At 41.0% G+C, this 23,447-nt stretch overlaps 1 protein-coding gene across 2 annotated transcripts in view; it reads left to right on the plus strand.

The window, feature by feature from the left end:
- DENND5A (DENN domain containing 5A) overlaps positions 1–23,447 on the plus strand; it is a 64,339-nt gene that overhangs the window by 4,686 nt on the left and 36,206 nt on the right. Inside the window, exons 2-5 of one of the 2 annotated variants that reach the window (XM_058806481.1) lie at positions 14,023–14,094; positions 14,694–14,803; positions 15,294–15,954; positions 22,330–22,517. In XM_058806481.1, coding sequence (XP_058662464.1) covers positions 14,023–14,094; positions 14,694–14,803; positions 15,294–15,954; positions 22,330–22,517 — 1,031 coding nt within the window. The remainder of the gene's footprint in view (positions 1–14,022; positions 14,095–14,693; positions 14,804–15,293; positions 15,955–22,329; positions 22,518–23,447) is intronic. The other variant, XM_058806483.1, reaches the window with a different exon arrangement.

Here is a 23,447-nt window from a genome sequence, read left to right on the forward strand (position 1 = left end):
TCAGAATTCATGTTAGGTCTGCTTTCACTCTCTTGTATGATGATCTGATACAATTTTAATGGTTCTTCCTCTGTTGTACCTTTTTTTTTTTTTTTTTGCATTTTCTTTTTAATGGTGTTGAGGCAAGATCTCTGCATGTAGATTAAGTAGATTAACATGACTGGTTATGAGTGAGGCATCTCTGTGTTGCCACAGGAGCCACTGGATTGCTGCTGGTGTGTGAAAAGAAGATGATACCTGGTGTATGGTATTCACCTAGCTCCACTCAAAATTATTCTGACAATCTCAGAGAGTGTTTCTCCTCACCAGGAAAACAGAAATGTTGTCTCACCTCATTTCCCTGTCTGTAATTGAAGTGTCATTATTTTTCTATTTTGTTGGCCTCAAATTTAAAATGACAGCTCATCTTTGTGCATTGTTAGGGGTTGTTTTAATGGAATTCCGTATTGATATAAACTTAAAAAAAAAAAAGTGTGTGATGACATGATTGAAAGCATTGGCCACATATGTAAGCCAATAAATTGCTTAGTGGAATTATTTCCATTCTGGAAGTCCATGAAGTAAGGCTGTTATCAGCACCCATGTTCATTTCCAAGTTAAACACACTTAAATACTTCCAGGCTTTTATTTTGCTGCAAAGGTATTTGTAAGGGCTGGCTAAAGGGAAAGAGGAGGAAGAAGAAATGCAAACAGTTTAAATTAGCAGATATAATTTTCTGATTGACATTTGACTGTTTTGTAGTTTGTTGTGTTAGGAATTTTAATCTCAGAATTAAGACATTTGGGGTTGGAGCCAGCTGTGGTGTTTGCAGTGGAGCCCTTCTGCAATACTGTAAAATAGCATGTGAGTAAATTCCTCTATCTTTGCTGTGGTGGTGGCACCAGCACTTGCTGCAGAAGTGAATTCCATTGCTGGGAACTATTGCTTGATTTTACCAAAGGCTGAATTGTTCTGTGATTGTGGGGTTTTGGTTTTGGTAGGTTTTTTTCTCCCTCTTCCTCCCTTTGTGCATGTGGATGGTATCCATGCAAGCTTCCCACAGTTGCCACTGGTGCCTGTTCCCTTGGGGGTTCATTCTGAGGCTGAGGGGAGGTTTGCAGCTCCCTTGCCTCTCTGGGATTGCTGACAAGGTGCTCACCCTGTGGGAGGCCCCTGCAGTTCCCCAAGGCTCACAGCTCACCTGGTTTCACTCAGGGCACTGTGGACAGGCAGCAGATAGCAGCAGCTTTTGGCTGGGCTTACACAGGCACATGTGAGATGTTTAAATCCAGATAATAGCTTATTCCACTCTTCCCTACCCCCTCTATCTTTTCCCAAGAAGCTGGAGCTGTTTGCCGTGTTTGAGTGCCAAAAAGGTCTTTTGTCTCTTTGGGAACTGAGGCAGACGTGCCAGGGTAGCTGATATGTGGATAAAGAAAGGCAGAGCTGATGTAAGGGGGGAGCAGCTGGACTCTGCTGAGCTGCATTTGGAGCCACAGGCTGCTGGGGATGTTTCTGTAATGCCAATCTTGTTCTATCATATTTGTGTTGTGGGGTCAGTTGAGCTGGGTCCTTTATGGAATACTCCCCTCAAAACCTTTCTGTATTCAGTTATAAATTTGGTTTACTTGGAAGGCTCTTTGGCAATGTGTGGGGGAGGAGAAAGGTTACAAGTTCTTGATTTGAGAATAAATTTAAGGTGTTAAAGCATTGTCTGAAGAACCAAGGTTTACAAGTCTGTTTTTAAGCCTTTTAAAAGGCTTAATTCCTATGGCTTTCAAAAAAGCCATAGGAATTTTAAAAAAAGGCATAGGAATTTTAGCTTACTAAGGGCTTACAAAGATGGGCTCATTTGGCTTTCTGTCCATTAGGGTTTTTTTGGTGCTAGTTTGTTTTTTCCTGTTATATTTGGGGATCTTTGCAGTTTATTTTGCAAGAGAGACGCTACACAAAGAGCTCTGAAGTGAATTGGATGGGAAATACTGCCATTTTGCAAATAATAACTTTTTTCCCAATTCTTCAAATTATTGATTCTGAAGTTTCAAAACACCACAATTGTTTTTTATCCACCTTTTGACTTAGTAAAGTCCTACTTGAGTGTTCTTGGTAATGACTTCTCATAGTTATCTTTTGAATTCCCACTAACCTGCAGGGCTCGTGTAGCAGAAATGATGCCCATGAAGTGACAGTGTCAGAAGCAATTACTTAGTGATGCACACTGTGCACTAATTACTCTCTCAATTTCTTGACAACCATTTCAGATTTGTGGTTTGCAGTCAAGTTTGCAGTGAGCTGGAATGCTATCCCTGTGAGGCTTAAAACATTATTGCACAGAGAAATTATCAAGCATTCCAGCACTAACTGGTGAAGGATGTAGAATTTACTTGGAGTGTTTCTGCTCAAGGCATGTTTCTTAGTCTTTCCAGGAAAATGCTACTCCACTTACGGTTTGATGGGCAAGAGCTCATTGGTTGCAAACTTTCCTGTAGAAATGTAGAATATTGGCTTATTTATTTAGTTTTTTTGGGTTTTTTTTACTGGCTCTTTTATCAGCCACAGTCAGGTACCATGTGTACACCTGTACTGAGTCATTTACATATGGATACTGAAGCATTTTGAGAAAGAAACTATCTCATTTCATGGGTAAGTGATCTAGAGACAACATGGCAGGCAAAAGGAGCCTCTTCAGAGAAAGCAGCATTTCAGTATCTGAGTGAGGAAAAAAGGTTGCTTTTACAGAAACAGATAATCTTTCACATAGCTTCAGGTGAGTTTGAAAAAGTTTCTTTTTTGCAGTACAAGCATAAACTTTTAGGAGCTTTTCTTGCCTGTTATTCCTCCTTAACTTGCTACTTTCAGCAAGCTGCCTTGCCAATTATTGTTTCCTAATTTTGGCCCCCAAGCCCAGCAATGTCCTACTGAGCTGCCATGAGAGTTGCATTGGGGAAAACATAAGTCCCTTAAGTCAACAAGGTTGGTGCCAGCATAAGGCTGTCATGTCCTTTCTGTCTCTTTTATGTGTGGGATCTGGGAAATGTCAAGTAAGCTCCTTTTTAAATTGAAATGTGAAGTAACTCCTTCAAAAGTTTTGCTCAAGACTGGTACAATTTCTGTTTACCAGTATCTTGGTCATTTCTCAGAATTCTTTTGGCAGAGATTTTATGGCAGTGCAGACCAATCCAAGTGTAAGGTGTTGTGGTCTCTGTTTCCTGTCCTTACTGAGGTCTTTGTTTATGACCTGGACCACAGTGGTGATACACAGTTGTGAGTGGTTAACTTGGACTTGAGACTTCTGTTCTCAGGTCTTTGAAAACATGAGGGGTTTTTTTTGTTAACAAAACATGAATTTTTTTAATTGGACAAGAAAGGTGAGCTTGCTAGGCTTATGTGTAACAGGGAGAGAGCTCAGGAGGCATGGATGGAGAGATGATAAAGAAGGATCCAGCCAGAGCAGAGATAAGCTTTGGGGTTTGTCATATCCCTTGACCAAACTGTCAACATCTGAGTAGTTTTCTGTGATTAGAAATCACTCCTATCAAGCAACCTGACTTTCTTACAGCACACATTTTGTTTTATTCAGAAGGGGAGCAGTCCTTGTTAAGGCAGGTTACTTTCAAAGGTTAGATACTAAAGTGAAGCACACTGGCCAGGGCTGGTATACTGAAATGACTGCATTGCTGATCTTTCTGTATTTTTCTGACCTCTGTATGGTTTTGAAACCTGCTGAAAGACTTAATGTGTTTTGTAAAATACGTTTTTCCTTTTCAGTGCAAAACCTCAGTGATATCCTGGTTGAAGGACTGGAAAAGTGCTTCAGTAAGATTTGATGCTTATTTTTTTGCACAGATGTGTTTTCATCAGTCCTCAGAGCCAGAGGGCTGTGGGAGCACAAAAAGTAGGGCCATTTGAGTGGATGGGGTGTGTCACTGTGAAAGGAGACCATGGTTGTTGGGAAGAGTTGTTTGGAATGATCTGTGCTCAGGCTTTCCTGAAGAGTCCCGCTGGATCTGCCAGTCCTGGGGGGGCATGAGGAGAACGGCTGGTTTCTATATTAAATATGCTTAAAATATGCTTGTCTCCACTTCTGTTACACATTTTTAGTACATGTAAAAGAATTTGGTTCTATTCTGAAGGTAAGCCACCCTTTTCCTTTCTTAGTGTCTTCTGTTGCACATATTGCAGATCTATTGTGTAATGGAAATAGTGTGTCCCTCCTGACCCTGACCTGTGAACACGCCTTTCATTGAAATTCTGAGCCCTGCCGCTGCTGTTTAGTTGGAAACAGACCTAAATATCTTTCTGTAAGTCTTTTTGCTTGGGCTAGAGCAGAAAAGTGGTTTAGTAAAACAATTCTGGTTTTAGGACCATTCCATTGAAAATTTCTGCTAGACAGTCTTGATTAAAATACATTGTATTTTATATTGTCCATCTGCCTTCCTGTGTTACATACAAAAGAGCACAAAGGGAAAAGCTATAGGGAAAAAAATCTTTAGGATGTTTTTAAAGATGCAAGCTGAGGACTATTTTAAAAGCTGCTTTAGATTCTTGGTAGTTTCTTCTGCTCCTACCCTGTCCTGCCACTTCCTTGTCCCACCTCTTCCCGCCTTCCTTGCACCAGGAGCAGAACAATAAAAACAAAAGCTTTTGGTTTCCTGACCTTACAATCACGGAATGCAGATGGCCTCAGCTGTTTCTCTGTGGTGCTTTAAATTCATTGTTGCAGCATTTGAAACGATTCCCGGCTGTGTGTGGCAACATGTTTTGTTATCAACTAGATGAATGCTGGGGCTTAAATGATGAATGGCTATCTATTAACTCCTAGATTTTCATTTGCCATGAAGGGCTTGCAAGAATTTACCTATCAAAGGAATAAACGATTATTTGTATCAGGCAGAGTTTACACTGAATTTCCAGTTAGCAAAATGACCTCTTTTTTATTTATTTCTTTTCACAGTGAGTTTGTTTGTGTTATGATTTTTGAAACATTACTTTTCTTGAATTTTGGGAAGTGAAAGAAAATGGGAAGACAACAGGACCTTTAACGGTTAACAGATTAGGGTTAACTCTCTTTTTTTGTCTCTCTCACCTTTTTAAAGTCTGCAGAAGGAGGAATTTTATAGTCAGTTGAATGTTCAATGGAGAATGTTCTCCTTGGATTGGGATAAGGGATTTTTACAAGCAACTATGGGTTCCCTAGATGACAAACAGGAAAAAAAATCAGAGCCTTTTAGACTGGTTATTTCTTTGTCTTTTCCCTCCTCCCTCTGAAGCACATCCTTCAGCTTTCCCAGAGGAAGGATGGCACTCCATCCACACTCATTTCACTGGCCCTGGGATCCATAGCTGTGTGTTTGCAGCTCATATTCTCACCTTTGTTTCAGAAGGGCAGGCAGTGAACTTGCTTTGCCTTCAAGGTTTTATGTCAGGGGAAGTGGAACAGTAACTGTAATAATGAAGGTTTTGGAGGAAGTCCCAGCTGTGGTAGATGTGTCACAAATGCAGTGGGGTGGAGGCTGCTGCAGACAGTGGCTCAAACACCTGATTCCAGCTGTTCCAACAACAGTGCTGCAGGGAAGTGAAAGTGACCCTGAAGATTTTTCTCCTGGATAATTTAACCTGCTTTAAAAAGTGTTCAAGTCCCAATTCCACATCAAATTAAGTGGTCTAATTCAGCTTGTGCTTTGCCAGGTGGTCTTGCCAATGGGGGCAGGGGGATAGGGAGTGTGGGACAGAGGGTTTGTGTGTTTCAGGATAAAAGGGAAGAATTCTTCTTTGTGTATATCTGAGCAAGAGGTTTGCTGGAGAAGGGAGTCCTCTCTAATGAGAAATACGTGCAGCTCTGTTTAAGGAGGAGGAACTGGAAGGAAGGAAGCAAGTCATAATCTGAAAGCATTTGTCTATTGATGGAGTGGCTCTTTGCTTACAGACTTGGCAGCTGCAGCTTTTCTTGAATCATGGTTTTTATTCCAAGAATTCTTGTATAATGAATTTCTTACCTTAGTCTGCCAGACTTTGAATGTTTATTTCCTGCATTTTAGAGAGGTGCTGTTTTCCCCTCTAGTTACATATGGTTTAATATTTGTTGAAGAACAATCAGAGAATTTTTCTGTTTTACAAGTAAACCTTGGCTAATTCTTACTGTGTTAATAGCTCTCTGTGTATGTATTGTATTTATTGAAAGGATTTTTCTTTAGTATTATAATAGAGTATCCTAAAAATCAGAATGGTGGTGTTCTCCAGAAGGCTTGGCCTAGGGTTTTTTCTTGTTTTGTTTGTTTCTTGTGTGTTTTTGAAAGGCTAGATTGAATCAACAGATTTCCATCTTATTTCACATCTATTATGGTATTATGGTTCAGGCCATATAATTTAATTGCTTGTTTGATGATCCCAGTTTTCTCTTAAGACTTGAAAATAGACTATTTCACCATTTTTGTTGGCAAGTTAAAAGAGGGCAAGTCTTATTTTTAACTAAACTCTTTTGCCTTTAATTTTAAGAGACTGATTCTTGGCTTGACCGTCTTTGTATCCCTTCATGCATCTTAAGCCCCTGTATTTGCTTTCACAGGCCAGGTGTGGTCATGTGTCAGTCTGAGTAATCCAGAAGTCCTCAGATCTCTCAGTGTATGCACCATCTCTTTCTCCCAGTGCCTCCCTCTCCCCAGATTGCCTTTATTTACTCCATACTTTCATCTTTTCTAGATTGTGGGTTCCAGAAGTGTGTGCACTCTCTCTGTTTTGCCAGTCAGCTGTTTTTATTTAGACTTGGACCATGAATTTTGGAGCTGAAGTAATTTTATGTTTGATAAACATAATTATTTACTGTAGTATCTGTACCCTTATTTTGTGTACTGAGGATGTTTGCTGGCTGAACTGGGAATCCCATTGCTGTTTATGCTGCTGGTTTTGGATTCACCTCATTCGGAGTGTTACTTTTATCTTTGGAACTAAGGCAAATTGTATCTTTGGAAACATTTTATTTCTTTTCATTAGCTGCTTTGACAGGTATGGTTTTGCTCTTAAAAAATTCTCACCTGAAACCCAAGAATGAGAAAGATTATTTTCAAAATGTCCTATGATGGCCTTTTCACTGAGGTATGGCTTTGTGCTTTATAGCAGTTTTTTATTTGAAGCCGGGTAGAATTAGGCTGCTCTGGGAATGGTGTTTATAGTTTAGGTGCTGTTCAAATCCCCTTGTTGTCTGATTTTTGCCTTGCAGCCCTCATGTGTGAAAACCTCTGCTGTTTGTCTGTCATGGTCAGACAGACATGGTCTCCAGTCTGGTCTCCAGTTCCCCACCCTGCAGGACTTGGAGGGTTCCCACCACTCCCAGATCCTTTGAGCTGTGGGGCAGAAAGTGCAGAGCTCAAGGGTGTGGTTATAGGGTCTGTAGGGTCTTCTCTAAATCCATTTTCTCTGGATTCTCTGTGCTGAGTAGTACAGGAAAGCTGCCCTAAGTGCATGGCTCATAGTTTCTGTTGCTGGTACAAATTTTCACTGTTCTTATTCATTTATTAATTACAGCAATATGACTGTTTCATGTTGAAGCTGTTTTATATTTAGTTCAAGACATTCATTTTAGTGACAGCAGAAATTGATAGAGTCTCTGTATGCTAAAGGATCCCAGTAAGTGTCTTTATGTGGAAAATATAAAGTTAATGTTTTAATTGCATGCTATCTAAGAATTTTTTATTTGAAGATGTCATGTATACAATAAATGTACACTGAGACAGAATGAATTGAATTAATAGCAGGCTGTATCACAGGAATTTAAAGAAAGAAGCTGCCTGTCTGGGTAGAAGCAGCAAACCACTTAATCAGAACCAGTCAAGCTTTCTGGATCTTTGTTCTGTAATTATTTTGAGCAGATGAGTGGACTCAGTGAGCAAACAAAGGTGGCAGTATTAATGATGCCTTAAAATCAGTATTGCCACCACCATTTAGTTTGTTTTTGGGGCACTTTTTCTGGTAACTAGGCTAACCTATTCTGACTTGCTCTCTGTTGTCATAGAGGGAAAATTGAGCTGGTCTACATCTGAGATAGCTGCTCAAAGATGTTTTTCCTAGATGAGATGCAGGGAGAAGTTCCTATACAGTTCTTAGTCTTGCATACGTTTTAGAGTTGCAGCACTGCAGTCACTTTGTAAATATTAAAGCCAAATGGTGAATTGACAGCATGTTCAAAAGGCCATGACTCTGTTTAAAAAAGGCTTTATTTGCAAAGCATCCTTGGCTTTTTTTTTAACAAGTTTTTCCTTTCTCATTAAGGACAACTTAAGCCACTGTTCTATTATGTAAATGAAAACTTTTCATGGCAGTGTAGGATTTACAGAGAACGATTTGAGATATTGAAGACAAAAAATGCAGGGTTAAAGACATTCTTACAAAGAAGCAAGCTAGTCAGCAGGGAAATTTGAATTGTTAGAATCATGTACAAGTTTTCTTGGAAATGTGCATTAGAAATTTGTAAGCAATGCATGTGGAAACGTTACATCTATGCAAGGTCATAAGTAGGTGAATCTGCAAGTTGTATAACCTAACCATTTTTCTTATTACTGTATTGGGAAGACCCTTTCCCCCCCCCCCCCCCCCCTTTCTTTTCCTGAAGAGGAATACAGAAGGCAGTGAATCATATTTTTCTCTGGGTAAATCAGGAAAGAGCTAAAATTAGACCTTCTGAGTTCATTCTTTTTATTCCCGCTCAAAGCTGAGGAAAGCTTGGTAGATGGCATTTGCAGGTTTTGAATTGAATGTTTTAATTTTAGTTTATAGAACTTTTTCCCCCCTTGTTATAATCTTACAAAAAAGTCATATCCATTGGTATGGATAGCTTCATGCAGAGTGATGCATGAGACTTCCAAAGCAATGCTGTCCTGCCTAGGCTGGAGACTCCATGAGTTTGTAATTCCTAATTCTCGTCAGATCAAACACAGACACTGCTGTCCACTGCTCACAGGTGGAGCAGCAAGAGAAGTAACGCAGGTGAGAAGGGGGAGCAGCATGAAAATGAGAGCCAGGGAGGTTTCCAGCATACCCTACAGATCTCTGTGGTGGTGTGGCACATGTTCAGTGTTAGGTGACTCAGGAAGGGGCTGATAAAATTAGGTGTACTTGTTAGTTCAGCGTAGGATACTTGCAGTGCATGCATTAGCCGCTCTAATGTGCTGGCAATTACAAAGTCCAAATTACAGATATGTAGGCCAGCATAATTTCAGGTGGTGCAATGAAGTTGAAACTGAAAGCCCATAATGGTTCCATACATTGCAAACAGCATTAGGTGGCTGTTAGAGCAGCAGTGTGAGCTGCTGTGAAAAGGGGAGCTGGATTGTTTGAGCTGGATCTTCCAAATAAATGTAATGTGTTTCAACTCTCTGGTCATCCTGAGCAGGTTTGTAGTTTGCTTTATGCACGCAACTCAGTCCATCAGGTTCAGTTTGCTGAAAAGATGTGAGAGGGAGGTGTTGGAGAATTACCAGCCTCTGATGTGGGATTTAATCCTGTTGGTGCTGAGTGTCCCCCTCTGTGGTCTGAGCCTGCTCTCAGCTGAGCTCTGCCTGCCCAGGAGGAGCCAGGCCAAACCTGCAATCCTGGACACCCCTCAGCCAAGGAGACTTCCTCAGAGGCTGTGTCTAGCTGGTGACCTCCCCTTTGATAAGCAAGCTGCCTGCAATAACTTGTCTTTCATGCATGTCTTCTCAAATTACACGGTGGTGTGGTTTCAGCCAGCCCCACACAGCCTCTCACTCCCCTCCTGTGGAGTGGGTGAGGCAATCAGAAATCTGAAACTGGGAAAACTCTCAGGTCAGGATAAAAACAGCATAATAGGTAAAGCAAAAGAGGAATTACTCACCACCACCCCAGGGTAGGCAGGTGCTCAGCCATCTCCAGGACAGCAGGGATCGATCATGTTTAATGGGCAGGATTGGTAAAGTGTGAAAAATGGGAGAGGAAGCAAAGGGCATCACCAGAGCTGGTGATGGTTGCTGGTGTTGAAAAACCTGTTTATTGCCTGGCATGGCAGGAGCCAGCAGGTATTGAGCTGGGCCTCAGGAGGAGAGAGGGCTGTCTTCAGGAGCCAGCAGGTGTTAGAGCTCTAGCACGTGTTTTCTCCAGCTCACCAGTTTCACAGCCCCTGTGTCTGTGCTTTACTTTCTGCTTCCCTCCTGTTTTGGGGAATCACCATGAGCTAATTAAGCTGTTTGTGTGACTGTACTGGATTAGTGAAATGTTAATCTTTGTTAACCCTTTCTTTATTCTCTGTTTATTTTTAATCCATGTTGTTTCACTGATCCTATTTTGAGTGGAATGACACAGGGAGTGTTTTTTTTTCCAATGACAAATTCTGAGATGCTCTGTGTCACTGTCATTCCCCTGCTGGTGCAGTGTCACGGCTGCACTAAAGTGGTGCTTGTGGATTTGTATTGAGTCTGGTTAAATTATATTTCTCTATGCTTTCATGTTATTGTTTACATTGCAAAATGCAGTGGGATTCTTACTGTTTTGAACGTTTGATGTTGGCCTGAAACTTCCTGAAGTATTGCTGGGTGTTTGTGGGTTTCATATGTTGTTTGACATTTCTTGACAAATAATCTTATAGTTGTAGCTGTTTCATCATTGATTCTGATTTAAGTCCAAGGTAGTTGCAACTCTGCAGTGTGTGGAACATTTTGCATCTTGATTTTTGTAGAGCTTTTCCTCTGATATAACAAACACCTGAGGGGTAAATGTGTATGTGAGGAACATCAATGGTGTTTGAAAGACCTCTCTAGTCTTCAGCCGGAAATACTGTGTTCCATTAAAAATCCCCAAAATTTTCCTTTTGCGTGGAATGTGTATAAAAGAAAGAAATTATTTTTAGATAAATAATTTCTAAGGAACTCTTTACTATTACTTGGATAAGGAAAGTACTTTCTAGCTATTACTTCTGCTAAGGGAGAGAAACCATGTGAAAAAGATGATATGAGGATAGCAGTCCTTTGATGGTTGTTAAGTGTGGGAACTTGCTCTATCTCAACTTATGGCATACATCATATTTTTATCAGTTTTATTTCCTCTTATGCCTTCATGCCTTCATTTTTCCTCTTATGCCTTCATTTTCTTAGTTGCAGAATACAACTGTCCATTTCTGCTGGTGGGTTGGTGGTCTCTTGCATTTGCTAAAATTGCTCTTCACTCTTTTTATCAAAACCATTTCAATTATTCCTGAATTAATCAACTAACTGAAGGAAACCAAGATTATCTCAGTTGGTTAGAGCATGGTGCTAATAACATGAAGGTTGTGGCTTGATTCCCGTTACTTAAGAGTTGGACTCAATGATCCTTGTGGGTCCCTTCCAGCTCAGAATATCCTTTTAATTCTGTCACTCTGTAATGCACACAGAGACAGATCTTGAAACCTTGAGTTATTTTTGCTGCTGGAGATGTGCTGCAGTTGGTGCTTTGCTGTAGCAGGGTGTCTCTGTTTGAGGCTCATCATAAATGTAGAAATTTAGGGTTAATTGCTTTTTGCCTCTGGATGTAAGTAAATATTGTTTGTGGATTTTCCCCCTCCCCACTGCTGATGGCTGTCTAGTGACAATCACTAGAGAGGAGAGAAGGGGGGTGCTCAGGTTCCCTTTACTTGTGGTGGCCAGAAAACAGAGTGTCCAGTGTCCTGGGCTTGCACAGATCGCCTGGGCTGAACTTTCCAACGTTGCTGAGCTGTCCCTTGACATTCGCTGCTTGTTTGAACCAGGATCTTTGGGAGTCAGCATGGTCCAGGGAGTTTGTGATATTCCAAGCATGAAGGCTCTCCCAAAAGAGCTGCCTGGGGATGGGAGACTGTGCTGCTGTGGAAGGGCAGAGGAGCATCCTGCAGAGCTGGCAGCAGCATTCCTGGAGAGGAGAGGAAGGTGCTGCTGGGGCACTGTGGCAGCAGCAGTGTCTGTACAACAGCTGAGTGCCTTGATGGATCCCAGCAAGGCCTGACAGGGTTCCTTATGTTTCTGTCTGAATCAGGACTCAGTGGTTTCCAGAAATCAATTTTGGTTCTTTCATTAAATTACAGCCAGACTCCAGCTCTAAAAAATTTAAGAGTGTGTTGGTGAGAATGTCTCTTGTGAGGAGATGGTGCAAGGCTTCTTTAAATAGGTGAACATCCATTCAGTGTTTGTTAGCGTTTGGGCTTTTTTTTAATCATGCAGCATCATGTATTTTGCAGTGTTACTACTCTTAATGAAAAGGTCTTTGAATCACAGATCTTCCTTTTTAATTTCAATATCCTTGCACATAGGTGAACTCAGTGTTTGTGCTGTGTGGTTTCCAGGTTCAGGAGAAAATTTGGCCTTCGTGTATTTTCTCTCCTCTACGTATGTGAAAGATAAAAAAAGCCAGCCAAAGAACAAAACAGCTTAGTACATGTCTGAGGTTTTTCCTCAATTATCTAAAAGTTGACATTACATCATCTGCACAGATGTAAATATAGAAAACAGTAGGTGTGTTAAATCTCCTGACATACTTTTAAAAGCTTTTTACAGAGGACTGACTTCACTTGAGTGGATGTTTGTGTCAGTAGAGATGTGGCATTATGTCCATTTTTCTTTCTGGGAGACTGGAAGTTTCTTTAAATGTTTATTTTCATCTTTTATGGTTGTGTTAGCTGTGGAGATGCTGTTATCTTTTCTGTCTTTAGCTCTACTCTTTCATAAGATGGTTATATTTCAGTGGTGTCCTTGTTATTCCTAACTATTCCTCTCTCTGCATGTTTCAGATTTTCCCAAATATGCTTTTTTTTTCTTTCTGAACAATGATATTATTGAATGATATGGTTGAACAGATTAATAAATAATGTAGCTGTGTGGTTTTGTATGAAAATTAGCTGAGCTGTTGATTTTCCAGACAAATAATGAAAGCAATGCCTCCTTCAATTTCATGCTAAAACCCAGAGAATTAACAAAATAGATGTGAATATTTTGGGTATTGTGAGACCTGTCCTAGGTCCTGATTCAGGGTAAGTTCCCTGTCTGAGATAGTATTTAAGACTTAAAGAAAATCCACAGTTACCAGGCTTCTCAGCTGTCAAAGGACTTGTTAAGCATTCACTGGAAATTCTGTTTGCTTTGGTGTAATGTGTGTGTTGGGTTCTGTATTGTGCAGAGACAGTGCTGCAAGATCTCTGTCCATGGCTACTTAGTGCAAGTAAGTGTTGTGCCAAATAAAGATTCTAACTTGGCTTTGAAATTGAACTTTAAATATTACTCTAGACATACAAAACAAACCCAACCAATTCTGAAATCAATTTCTATTGCCTTGTAATTGCTTCATGTAAGAAAACAAGAGAGGATTTGGAGTGTGTTTTCTCTTTTGCAGGTGTTGCTGAAATAGTTCCATTTATTTAAAGCATATGATTTTATGCAATTGTGCCTGATTGTTAGTGCAGCTGTCAACAGCTGCATGCTCATTTAGCTAATTGCATTCTAGTAATATAGCTAAGCTTATTTTAAGATACACAGTTGTACATTTTTGTTTTTTTAAAGCAACTGCTCACACTCAGAGTATTTACTGCAGAAAGTTCTGTGCTATCACAATGGGCTGTCATTGCCCTAGAGGAAAGTTCAGAGCTTCCACACAAGGCTTTCAGCCAATCTAGTGTATGGATAGCACCTGTGGGAAGTTGGACCATGCCACTTAAATTCGCACAATTCTAAAGGCCTTGAAATGATCTTGTCCTTGGGGTCAGTTTCATCATCTGCTCTTTGGGAATATTTTGTAGTTAAAATGTGAAACTTTAGTTTCACAAGCAGCTTGTTCCTCCTGCATCGGTGTTCTGGCTGTGTGTACAGGAACAGTGAGATTTTCTTACATACTGATCATCTCCTTCTAGAAATTTGTAGGTAAAATGAGAAATTTGTGTAAGTCATGTATGTAGAAAAAGCATATTAGGGGAGTAGCCTGTCCTGCATGCTAATTCTGGATATTTACATGTTTTTTCTGGTGTGTGTTCGTGACGGGATCACAAGCAACAGTATGAAATGTATAATGCAGTGTTGTTTTTATTTGTTATATAGCTTTATGCCAGTATATACAGGCCTCTAAAACCCGAGATGGTGGCAGCCGTTTCATTTCAAGTGCAACAGAAGGTAAAGGAAAAAGTGTGGGGCAAAAAAAAAGCACTTTGTTCATCTGATACTCTTTCTTCATGGACGTTTATGTGGTTCTTGACCTTCTAACCTTCTAGACTCTTCCTTCACAGCTAACTTCTTGCAATAGATGGTGGTTATCTTTTTTCCTGAGTCTTGAAAATGAAATTAAGAGATCTCATGATGTCACTTGAATGTCTATCTAAAAGTTGCATCATCTTTGCATTTTGTCTATTTGTGCTTTTCTTCAATAACAATATTGCACTGAAACTGAAGCTTTCGCTGTGTTTTAACAAGAATCTGAAATATCTGGAGAGTGGCTTAGAGAATTGCTGTCATGACCACAATCTCAAGATTGCCACACTTAAGGAAAAGCACAGATACTCAGTGACACAGAAATGTTACAAAGCTAATCCTTGCTAATATCTGCAGTCTGACTATATGCTAACCAACTGTCTGCATTTTCTGTTTCTCTTAAAAGGAATGTGTCCTTAATTCACTTACCCTCGAGTCTACCTGCTGATGTCCTGCTTTTTGGCCTTGTTTTTGCTCAAAAAGGGAATGAAATATTTACTTGTGTGTTTTTCTTTCATCTGCAGGGGAAAACTTTGAGCAGACTCCGTTAAGACGCACATTTAAATCCAAAGTTCTTGCTCGCTATCCTGAGAATGTTGAATGGAACCCTTTTGACCAGGATGCAGTGGGAATGGTCAGTATCACTTCGTGGCTTTTGGTTTTTTTGTTACTTCTAGAGAATTAGTAGAGAAATAAATTAGTCTGCAGTTAATAAATCCTTTTTTGTGCATGATTTTTCCATTTAATGGAATGTGGTGTATCTTAATTTAGATAAAATATAGTAGTTTTCTCTCTCAGGTTTCTGGTCTTGGTGACCAGAAAAGTACTTTCCTTTATATGTGTTTGAATTTTATTATTTTATTCCTAAAAATATGAGGCTGGTAACAAAATAGTAATAAGTTTCAATAGAAATTGCATGCAGCTCTTTTGATACATTCCTTTTGTTTTTCTGATGTAGACCCATATCACTGTATTGTGCAGAAATGAAACACTTAATAGAATTTAAAGTGTGATGTGATGGCAGCCTGTGGATTTTAAATCCCATTTTCACCAATGCTTCTGCAGGCAGGGGGAAGGAAAAACGTCTTTTAATGGATTTTGTCTCCCCTTCCCCTTTTTTGTAGCTGTGTATGCCTAAAGGGCTTGCTTTCAAGACACAAGCAGATTGCAGAGAACCTCAGTTCCACTCTTTCATTATCACTCGTGAAGATGGCTCGCGGACATTTGGATTTTCTCTCACGTTTTTTGAGGAGGTCACTAGCAAGCAGATCTGCAGTGCAATGCAGACGCTGTACCACATGCACAATGCTGAATATGACATTCTTCACAGCCCTCCCTCCAATGACAAGGAGAGCTGCAGCAGCACTGGGGACTGCAATGGCACCTCTGTCTCAAAGCTGCAGCGGTTTAACTCCTACGACATCAGCAGAGACACTCTCTATGTCTCCAAGTGCATTTGTCTGATTACTCCAATGTCTTTCATGAAAGCTTGTAAGAAAGTTCTGGAACAGCTTCACCAAGCAGTGACTTCGCCTCAGCCACCGCCACTACCTTTAGAGAGCTACATCTACAATATTCTCTATGAGGTTCCTCTTCCTCCAGCAGGAAGGTCATTGAAGTTTTCAGGTGTTTATGGACCAATTATCTGCCAGAGGCCAAGCACCAATGAACTACCATTGTTTGATTTTCCTGTTAAAGAAGTTTTTGAATTGCTTGGAGTAGAAAATGTGGTTCAACTCTTTACCTGTGCCCTTTTGGAGTTTCAGATACTGCTTTATTCACAGCGTGAGTACTTGGGTTTTGTTTTCTTATCTTGTAGTTGTACTGGCACCAGGTCTTACTGTGTCCTGACTGCTAAGAGCACCACAAACAGCAGAACATCTGCATTAAAGGGGCATGAGCATGCTATTGCAGTCTGGCTGATCTGTCTGCAGGTCTTCAGGTAAAGAAAAGCACTGTAAGGAGAGTGTTGCATTGGCTCCTGCTGTTAGACACCTAAACTTAAAACTGGCTTTTCACATCATCTCCTCTATTTGTGGTTTGGCTGACCTCTTTATTGTGGGCTCTGGAACTGTGGTCCTGGATAGAGCAGTTTGCCTTTTCCATGTTCCTGCCTAGCTGCTCAGCTGAACTCCCTGCTATCTCTGCAGAGCTAGCCATGCATTCTGAAACAATACACAGTTAATTATGTATATATCTGGTTCTGAAGAAGAGTTAATCATGCAAATACAATTTTTCTGTTCGAGCACCCAAAGTCACATTTTAGTTTTTACTTTGAAAGATAAGTACCTGAAAAAAGTTTTGACTGAGCTCAAATCCCAAATCCCCATGAAGGCCTTGAAAGAGTGACAGCTCTGAAGGCACAGAGCTGAAGCTTGCTTTGAAGAGGATGGGCAGCAACTGAGCTGAAATAGCATGTTTATCAATTAGTGAGTAGTGTGGGAGTGGTATCTATTTTCTGTGTTGAAATTTGTGGATACTGGCCTTCTTTCTCCACATCCTGTTGCTCTAACACAGACTGTGTGGAATTATGCCAAAAGATAATTTCTGAACTTTTTCTTTTTGGTCCCAAGCTGACTAACATTAGTCCAGACTCAACCATTCAGAATGGTGTGGTTTAAGCAGACAGCCTGCATTTGAACACTACTTTATGGTAATGGTTTGGAAGCCTGAAAGACCTCAAGACAAATTCAGAGCTAGTCCATGGTGTTACTGAAATTTGTTTTCAGTGCTTAATTCCCTTGAGCTGTAACTGAAATACATAGAACACAGATAGTAACTATTTACAAAATATTACCTACATTTATCAGCAACCTTCTCCAAGCATGAAATACAGATTTTGTGTTGTGTTAAGATCTGTGCATAGACTATAGCCAAGGATGGATCTGTGTGTACAATCAGGGTGATTAAAAGTCTGTAATGGCATCAGGGTGTTAAATTACAGTTGTATCATTTTATAGACACTGTGAACTGCAAGAGAAAAACTGCCCAGTAATTCAGATGCAGTCAAAAAAACTTACAGAACTGTGTAGTGGTTACTCTCTTGGATTTAAAAAACAGATTCATAGCAAATGTAGAAATACTTGTCTAGCACACAAGCTTCTTTCGTGGTTTCCCCTGAAATGGATTAGGCATGGATATGTTTGAGATATATTTAAGGAGAGTTTCTGTGGATACCAGTGGAGGATTCCAACATCAGCACCCTTGATGAAGAAGGGTGTGGTGGTGTCTGTGGAGGTGTCTGAGTTCCTGTGGGGGGTTGGAAGCTCCCCATGTCCATCACCTGGTGGGAGCAGTGCTCCTGGAGCTCCCTCCAGGCCATCCCCTTGTGAGTGCTCTGTTGTTCCAGCCTGGAGCTCAGCTCACCTCTGGGCTGGCCTGCTGGATTCTGGCTTCTCTTTCCAAGCCTTTTTAATAGGTTCAGCTTTCTGTCTTGGGCCCTTTCCAGGTGTCTGATCAGTGGCTAATTAAAGAGGCTTAAAATAGCCCTGGAACACCTGAGTTTCTTGTTTGCAGGCTCAGCCATTTGGAGTTCAGAGGGATGAGGGATCACTTGGGACAGTTTCTGCCCACTCTTTCTCTGCCTCACTCCAAGCTTGGGCTCAGCTGGGCTGTGCTGTACATTTTATGGAGGTGTCTTGTCTCTCTGTCAAGTTCTCACCTTAGTTTTTGGTTGAAAAGTCTTCTTTCAGTAGAAAAATAATTTTTGTTAGTTGTTTGCTATCTTCTGAGCCTCAGGTTTGGTGAACTGGCTGCAGCAGTGCCCTCTCAGTAATAGTAGGCAGTTTTATTTTTTGAAACATGACTTCTATTAAGCACTTTCTGAGGGATTTAATCTCTCTGCTTTTTTGTTCTGTTTTCTTTAGTTTTTGTTTGTTTGCCTCTGTTATTCTTTTCAACTGGAATATGGTGCTAGTATATTCTCCTCTTTCTTCAGTATGGTTGAGTAACATCTGTTTTTTGCTGTTTGTAAAGCAGGAAATATTGAATGGAGGTACAGGTGATTGTGCACTCAGTTCTAAGTGGAATCAGGAGTTGCTTTACTTTTGTAAAGGCATTTTCGTGTTCTTGCATGCACACCAGTGTGAGGTCTGGGTTGTCCTTCAGAATAGAAATAGTGAGTTTTTAAACGTCCTTTGAGTTTGTTCAACCCAAGACAGCTGAGGTGACTGAGAAATTTCTTGTTCTCCTAGGTCAGGTGAGACTGTGATACTCACTGAATGGATTTAGATTTAGAATAGTACATGTCAGGATCAGCAGATTTGTAGGATTTACTTGGAAAAATACCCCTAAACCAAACACACACAAAATAACGAAAGACCACCAAAATAAAAACCAAACCCCAGACCTCTTGGAGGTCTGGTGGAACTAGATGATCTTGAGGTCCCTTTCAACCCAAACCTTTTCATAATTATATGTCTCTATGAATTTGTTGCCAAGTGCAGTTCTTTTGGAAACAAATTATTTTAGTGTTTTAAGTTTCAGTCAGTCCTTGGAGTAGGAGTAACTTCACTTGGCAGAGGAAGTGTTTTGGTTTAAGATTCCTTTGACATGTTTCTGACTTGATGCTTCTGGAAATTCTTCTTTTGTCCCACTATGTTGGCACAGCCTTGTGTATTTTGGATTGCTGTAAGCCAAGTGTGGGGAATGAATGCCTCAATTGGATTGTCCTGTTGAGAGACCTGTCCAACATTTGGAAAAGTGCCAGAGAGGGAGGAATTTGAGGATGCTGCAAGTGCTGAGGAACTCTGGAAAGAGCCAGTGGTGCTGGAGGCCTGTGGGAAGTGCCCTTGCCAGATGTTCTGTGGGAGCTGGTTTGCATTCCTGCAATTTATGTTGCTCTTGTAACTGTGAAATAGACTTATTCCTTATCTCAGAGAGCACCGAGAGCTCTTCTGAAAAGTGTGTACTGAGTTGAGACAGCTGTGAAACCTGCTTGGAGGTAATTTTTCTAAACAGCTAGAAACAAAAAAAGGAGAAATGGAATGCACTGCTGCCACAGACTGTGCTCTAGGACAGTTTTTCATTAGTTTAAAATTATGTTCATCCTGGAGTATTAGTTTAATGTCTTTGCAGTATTACTCTGCTGCTTAGCTCTGATCTCTTACATAGGACACTCTGGTTATGCCTCCAGTGATTTGGGAACCTTGCTGCTTGAGTCCCTGTGCCAGACTCACAACAGGAGATGCTGCACCCCTCTGCTTCTGCTAACCACAGCTGGCTCTTACTGCAGCTACAGGGCTTTTGAGGTGACTTGTGAGTTACTTGACAAATACAGCAGTATTCCATTGTGATCCAGGAAGTAGGAAGATTAAAAGGAAAAAATGTTCCAAAATGTGATGGTATAATTGTTTTAAATTTGGCTGAGTCAGAGGATTTCTGTGGGCACTTGACAGACTTTTCTCTGGTAGAATGTGAAAATGGGGAGGTGGAATTATGGTTCTTAAAGCTGCCAGCTTCTTCCCATCCTGTTCCTCTTTTCCAGGCACAGGACATCTCTACTTATTTTTTATTTTTTAAATCTTCTACACATAAATATTATTGTGTAGCTTCTCATACACACTTTAAGAGATAATGTATTTTATTTACAGCAGTTGGTTAGAATAACAAATCATGCTTTTTCTGTGTTCTTAAGTGGCCATATTAAAAAAGTAGTGGATTTTATTTTCCTTGCCCAGTGATCAGTTAAGCATTTCCCATCTAACAGTGCCCTAGTCATGTCATTATTTCCCTACCAGTGCTTGTGTACAATACTAGGCCAAAAGATCATGTCATTGACACCAGAAAAAGCACATTCTGATTTCAAGGACAAGAGCAACAACGCTGCTGAAACACTTCTTCACTCTTTTAGTCTTTTTGTTGTTGTTATTTTTAAATCTACTGTAATTCTTTGGTACAAGAACTGTTCTGCTTGCTTCTTTAAACCCAAAACTCCCTCCATACCCTCTCTGAGTAGGTATAGCTTATGAAAACATAGGAGTTATTTTGGTTTATATTTTCATGCTTCTTGCCCTTGTCCTTGCCTTTTGCCAGTAGCAGAATGCAGTCACTGTTACTTGCAGGCTGCAGCTGGGCAGGCCAAATCTTTGGGAATGGCTCAAGCCTTGTGAAGATCCAGGATCAGAGCTGCTTCTGCAGAGAGCTCCCTGGCAGGAGGTGGCTGCCCACTGGATAGAAATTCTGACCTATTGATGTTACTTTATAATTAATGTGGAAGGCTGATACTAAAGTTAGCCTAATGACAGAGGGAGAGGTTGTATTTAAATTATCCAGCAGGATCAGACAGGGGTTGTGTGTAGTAGGAAAACACTGTTTCTATTTTAAGACTTGTACTTCCAGATAAACAAGCTGAATACAAACCAGCTGCAATGTTTGTGTATCTATGGCTGCATTTAAAGGTCCTTTAAAAACTGAAGAAAATAGGGGATGGAATAGAATCTTCCTCTTCCCAAAGCTTATCATTAATTCATCTCTTCTTTGCAGTCAGGCTGTGATTAAAGCTGCAAACCAATATGTAGGTGTGCAGGCAGAGGCTGGTGTCCTGGCAGAGTAGGGGAGTGTTGCTGTGGTGTTCATTGGTATTTCAGTCCAAATCAGCTTTTGGCAAAACCTTTAACCTGTTTTAAGCTGTTCTCATCTGTTCTGGTTGAAGGATCCTTCATGGCAGGTCTGCTCTGAGGCAGTGACAGGTGGCTCCATCAATAACCTTTTCTACCACCACTACTTGATGTGAAAATTAAAAATTAGAAACCTAAGTTGCAGAATTATGGGTGATGTTAGCAAAACCTGTGCTGAGTTCCTCTTAGGTTGTGGGGCTCTTTGCAGACCCCAAACTCTGCAACTTTTTCCCCAGACAAAATTAGTCATGAATGCCAAGAACTGAATTTCTTGGCCTTTTTTTTCCCCTGCTGTCTGAAGTCTTGAGTGGAGGCTGGCTAAAAGATAGAATCAAAGCCGTCAGTTTGGGAAGTGCACAGTTAAGCTTAATTTTTCTCCAGAGTGTTTAGAAAAATATTATTCTTGCAGTTTCCATCTGCCCTCTGTGACAGTGAGGAACAGCTTCAGAAACCTCAGCACCTGAGCCTGCCCATTCAAGGGTCTGTTTCAGTTTCACAGTGTCTGTAGTTCTGTGAAAGGAGAAGACAGGCATCCCCCACACCTTAATACTCAGATATCAAGGTTACTGACTTTTTATCTTGCTTGTATTCCCTCCCCTTTCCTGGCTGGAATTGGATGTTGGTGCAGTCTCATGAAAAGGCATCCTGTGTCTCCAGTTAGTGCTGTATTTATAGCCTGGCAGAAGGCAGGAGTTGCCCTAGTTGTGTGAGTGTTTCATACCCTTTCCAGCCTGGCAGCTGGAAGGCTGTTGGGATGTTTCAGCAGCTGTATTGGCACACACATCTGGTGCTGCCTCCCCCTTTATGGGATTTCAAAAACCCTTGGAGATGACTCTGTAGTTACAGATGAGGAGGGTGCAGTGTTTGCCCAGCACTGTGAACTGCTGTAGCCACCAGTGCTGCATGAAAAGATCTCTGTGTGTTGCACAGGTATTTTAACACTGCTCCTAAGTTCTAGGAGGACATGAGTTGTTTTTACATTGGACTGAGCCTTTGGTTGTGCATTGCAAAGGCGAAACAAAGCTGATCCTTTTCATTTTCTGCATAGTTATTTCAGTCACACTGTTGGCTTGGCTGCTATACAGCATGCTTTATGGACATTTAAACACTCTTTGAAAAAAATGTTTATCTGAGAGATACCAGATGCCTTGGGTTGCATCCAAGGCTTCCATAGAAAGCCCTGAGCACAGAGAAAAGAAATTATTTCTGCTGTGTTTCTTAGCTGATTACAGTATTGCTTCTGTGTTGAAACTGGTGCTCCTGGTGACCCTGGTATAGGTAGCAGAAAGTGACTTAGCATGCATTAAGGGTTAGTTTGCTCATTTCCATATGACTTGTAGAGTGACCTACTTTGGGTTGAGCTCTCTTTGTTGTTTCAGCAAAATGTGCTGGGTGTGCAGGTCTGGGTTTTCATTATGATGCCACTCAGCTAGCACTGGGTTTTGTGGTTTCTATTTTCAAGTAACTTCTCATTTCTTTAATTTAAATTCATTTACTTAAAAGTATTTGTGAAAAAAAAAATAATTTTCTTGATGTTTTTCAGATTATCAGAGGCTGATGACAGTGGCAGAGACCATCACAGCACTAATGTTTCCATTTCAGTGGCAGCATGTGTATGTTCCTATCCTTCCAGCATCCCTCCTTCATTTTCTAGATGCTCCTGTCCCTTACCTCATGGGCTTGCACTCTAATGGACTGGATGATAGGTCTAAGCTGGAACTTCCTCAAGAGGTGAGAGGAGTTTGATTGATTGATTAAATACTGTCCATGACTATGAGGGAGGTGAGAAATGATCCAAAACACAAGTGCTAACTGTACCAGCCATTGCCAAGTTCTTGCTGGCTCTGATTTGGGATAGGTCTTTTTTTCTTGGAGATGCTGACAAAAAATTGGTGAAAAAGATCAAGCCCTGCTTTTGAAATTGTATGCTCTGATAGAATTCAACTGTAATTTTACAGGAACTGATGTACTGAAAATTGGTCAAAGAAGCTTAAGTTCATGGTCAGGTTCAGGGGGTATGCTTGGACTGATGGGTGGTTTGCTAGAGGGGGGATTTATTGATATGAATGACAGAAGTTTGGGTTGGATAATTAAAGAGAAAATAAGTCATGAAGTGAGCATGAAAGAGCATTTCTCTGCTGGAAACATTAGCCTTGTAATGCTGGGAAGCGCAGTGTGACTTCCCCAGCTGTGGCCAAAAGGTTGTGGTGGTGAGTGAGCAGACCTCAGCTGGCATCAGCACTGGGCTGGTTCCTGCTGTGTGGGCTTAGGCTGGGTTTCCCTGCCCTGGACTCTCTCTTGGGGTTGGTTTGCATGGACCCAGCCTGCCAGGTGTGTGCACAAAACCATTTCAGATTTTCTCCTAGAGTGCCAGCTTCAGTGTGCAGCAGAATGTCAGCGTGTCCCTGAGCTACTGCTGCTGAGGAGCCCTGGGAGCAGCAGCCCTGGTCAGGGAGAAGGAAATGCTCTGTACAGCTTCTGCAGCTCCTCCTTGGGGCTGGCACTGCCTTCAGCCTGCCTGGAGGTTGTCCTCATTTGTTTGATCCCCCTGTTCAGTTCACAGCACTCCTTGTAGGGACGTGCCCAGAGAGTTTAGGGGCTGCTTGGGAGGGTCAAGGCACTACCCAGGGCAGCAGAGGAAGTGTCTGACCCCTGCTTACT

This window comes from Ammospiza caudacuta, chromosome 6, assembly GCF_027887145.1.
Source record: "Ammospiza caudacuta isolate bAmmCau1 chromosome 6, bAmmCau1.pri, whole genome shotgun sequence".
NCBI classification, from domain to species: Eukaryota; Metazoa; Chordata; class Aves; order Passeriformes; family Passerellidae; genus Ammospiza; species Ammospiza caudacuta.